Source organism: Etheostoma spectabile, chromosome 18 (assembly GCF_008692095.1).
Source record: "Etheostoma spectabile isolate EspeVRDwgs_2016 chromosome 18, UIUC_Espe_1.0, whole genome shotgun sequence".
NCBI classification, from domain to species: Eukaryota; Metazoa; Chordata; class Actinopteri; order Perciformes; family Percidae; genus Etheostoma; species Etheostoma spectabile.
In genome coordinates, this window is record NC_045750.1 from 22,156,656 (window position 1) to 22,158,052 (window position 1,397).

The following is a 1,397-nucleotide window of genomic DNA, read 5'->3' on the forward strand; positions in this document are numbered from 1 at the left end:
GAGCCAATTAGAAGCAGGAAGTGGGTGGGACATAACGCTGCTGTCTATAGAGTTTATGGGGAAAGGGGCGGGACCGAGAGAACAGACAAGGACAAGCTGGGAACAAGCCCAAATAAGCAACCACACTTTAGTGGTAAGCCCAAAAAAAACGCAACCCGCGACAACCGATATTTGTAAGTGACTTTACAAAAAAACAAGCACAAAGTCGCTTAGAATAAGCGGACTTGGCAACACTGGGGGGAGGTGGAGGCTGGGGCTGTGGCTTTGACCAACTGCTACTTTGCTCGTTTGAAAGCCGTGACGTCTCTCTTTCATGGGTGGGCCAAATTGGCTAGGTGCACAAGATGGCCGCCGTTGACGTTCGAAGTTGAGTGTGTGGGCCAGTACTTCCGGTGATTTGAAAGCGAGAGCGGGAGACAGCGAGAGCGAGAGACAACAGCGACCGAGTTTTACCAGAGATAATTAACAATAGAAGAAGTAAGAAAACTAATAAGAAATGAGTGTTTTTAAGGTTAAAGATAGGCGACTTGCCTTTCAGAGGGTGACAGCCTCAGGACTTTATTGTTGTGTGCCGTTATGTACCGTGTCATCACGGTACAACAAAGAAGTCAGCTTTCATGTATTTCCTGTTGACGCTGCGGTACGGGCTGAGTGGATGCAGAAGATCCGGAGGGAGGACTTCAACCCGAATAAAAACACCCGGGTCTGTAGTCGGCATTTTAAGAAGACTGATTTTATTGTGACTGACGGGGGGTTGAGGAGGCTGAAGAAGGGAGCTGTGCCAGTTTACTTTACCTGGAATCGGTACAGACTAGCTGCGCCCAGATCGAGCGTCTGGAAACGGCGTCCGCGGGCCGAGAGTCCCGCACCAGAGTCAGCCTCGGACTCGGAGATGGAGACCGGAATGGTGCCAGACCATGACTACTGTGTAGTCCCTCAAACAGGAGCGAGGGCGAGTAATTTGGCAGACGAGAACGAAGCTCTACGTCGCCAGGTTAGGGAGCTACAACAGCAGTTGGAAGTCCTCGAACTTCGCCAGCGTTTTGGGATAGAGCGCCTGTCTGCATCCGATGAAGATGTGCGCTTTTATACCCGGTTTGCGTCCTACAGGAGTTTCATTGCATTTTGGAGATTAATTGAACCTGCTGTGAGCCACAACATGGTGCGCATAACCAGCGCCAAGACAGCCTCTGCCAGCATCAGCGCAGTCCATCAACCAGCATCGGTAGGTAACAAATCTATCATGACGTGCATAGAAGTCTAATGTAACTCTAAAATCAGATACAAACTGTTTTAATTTGTTATTGCCATTGTTGATTTTTTGAGTTAACTACATCTAACTAAAAAGTAAAGCCAACCAGTTGATGTTATACTTTGTAATAACAATGTCAAGGCAA

At 48.3% G+C, this 1,397-nt stretch overlaps 1 protein-coding gene across 1 annotated transcript in view; it reads left to right on the plus strand.

Annotated features, from left to right (window-relative positions):
- Positions 1 to 124: 124 nt before the first annotated feature.
- The window catches only part of LOC116706174 (uncharacterized), a gene marked incomplete in the record, with an annotated part of 2,383 nt that continues 1,110 nt past the window's right edge, over positions 125 to 1,397 (plus strand). Inside the window, 1 exon segment of the mRNA XM_032542852.1 lies at positions 125 to 1,225. Coding sequence (XP_032398743.1) covers positions 497 to 1,225 — 729 coding nt within the window.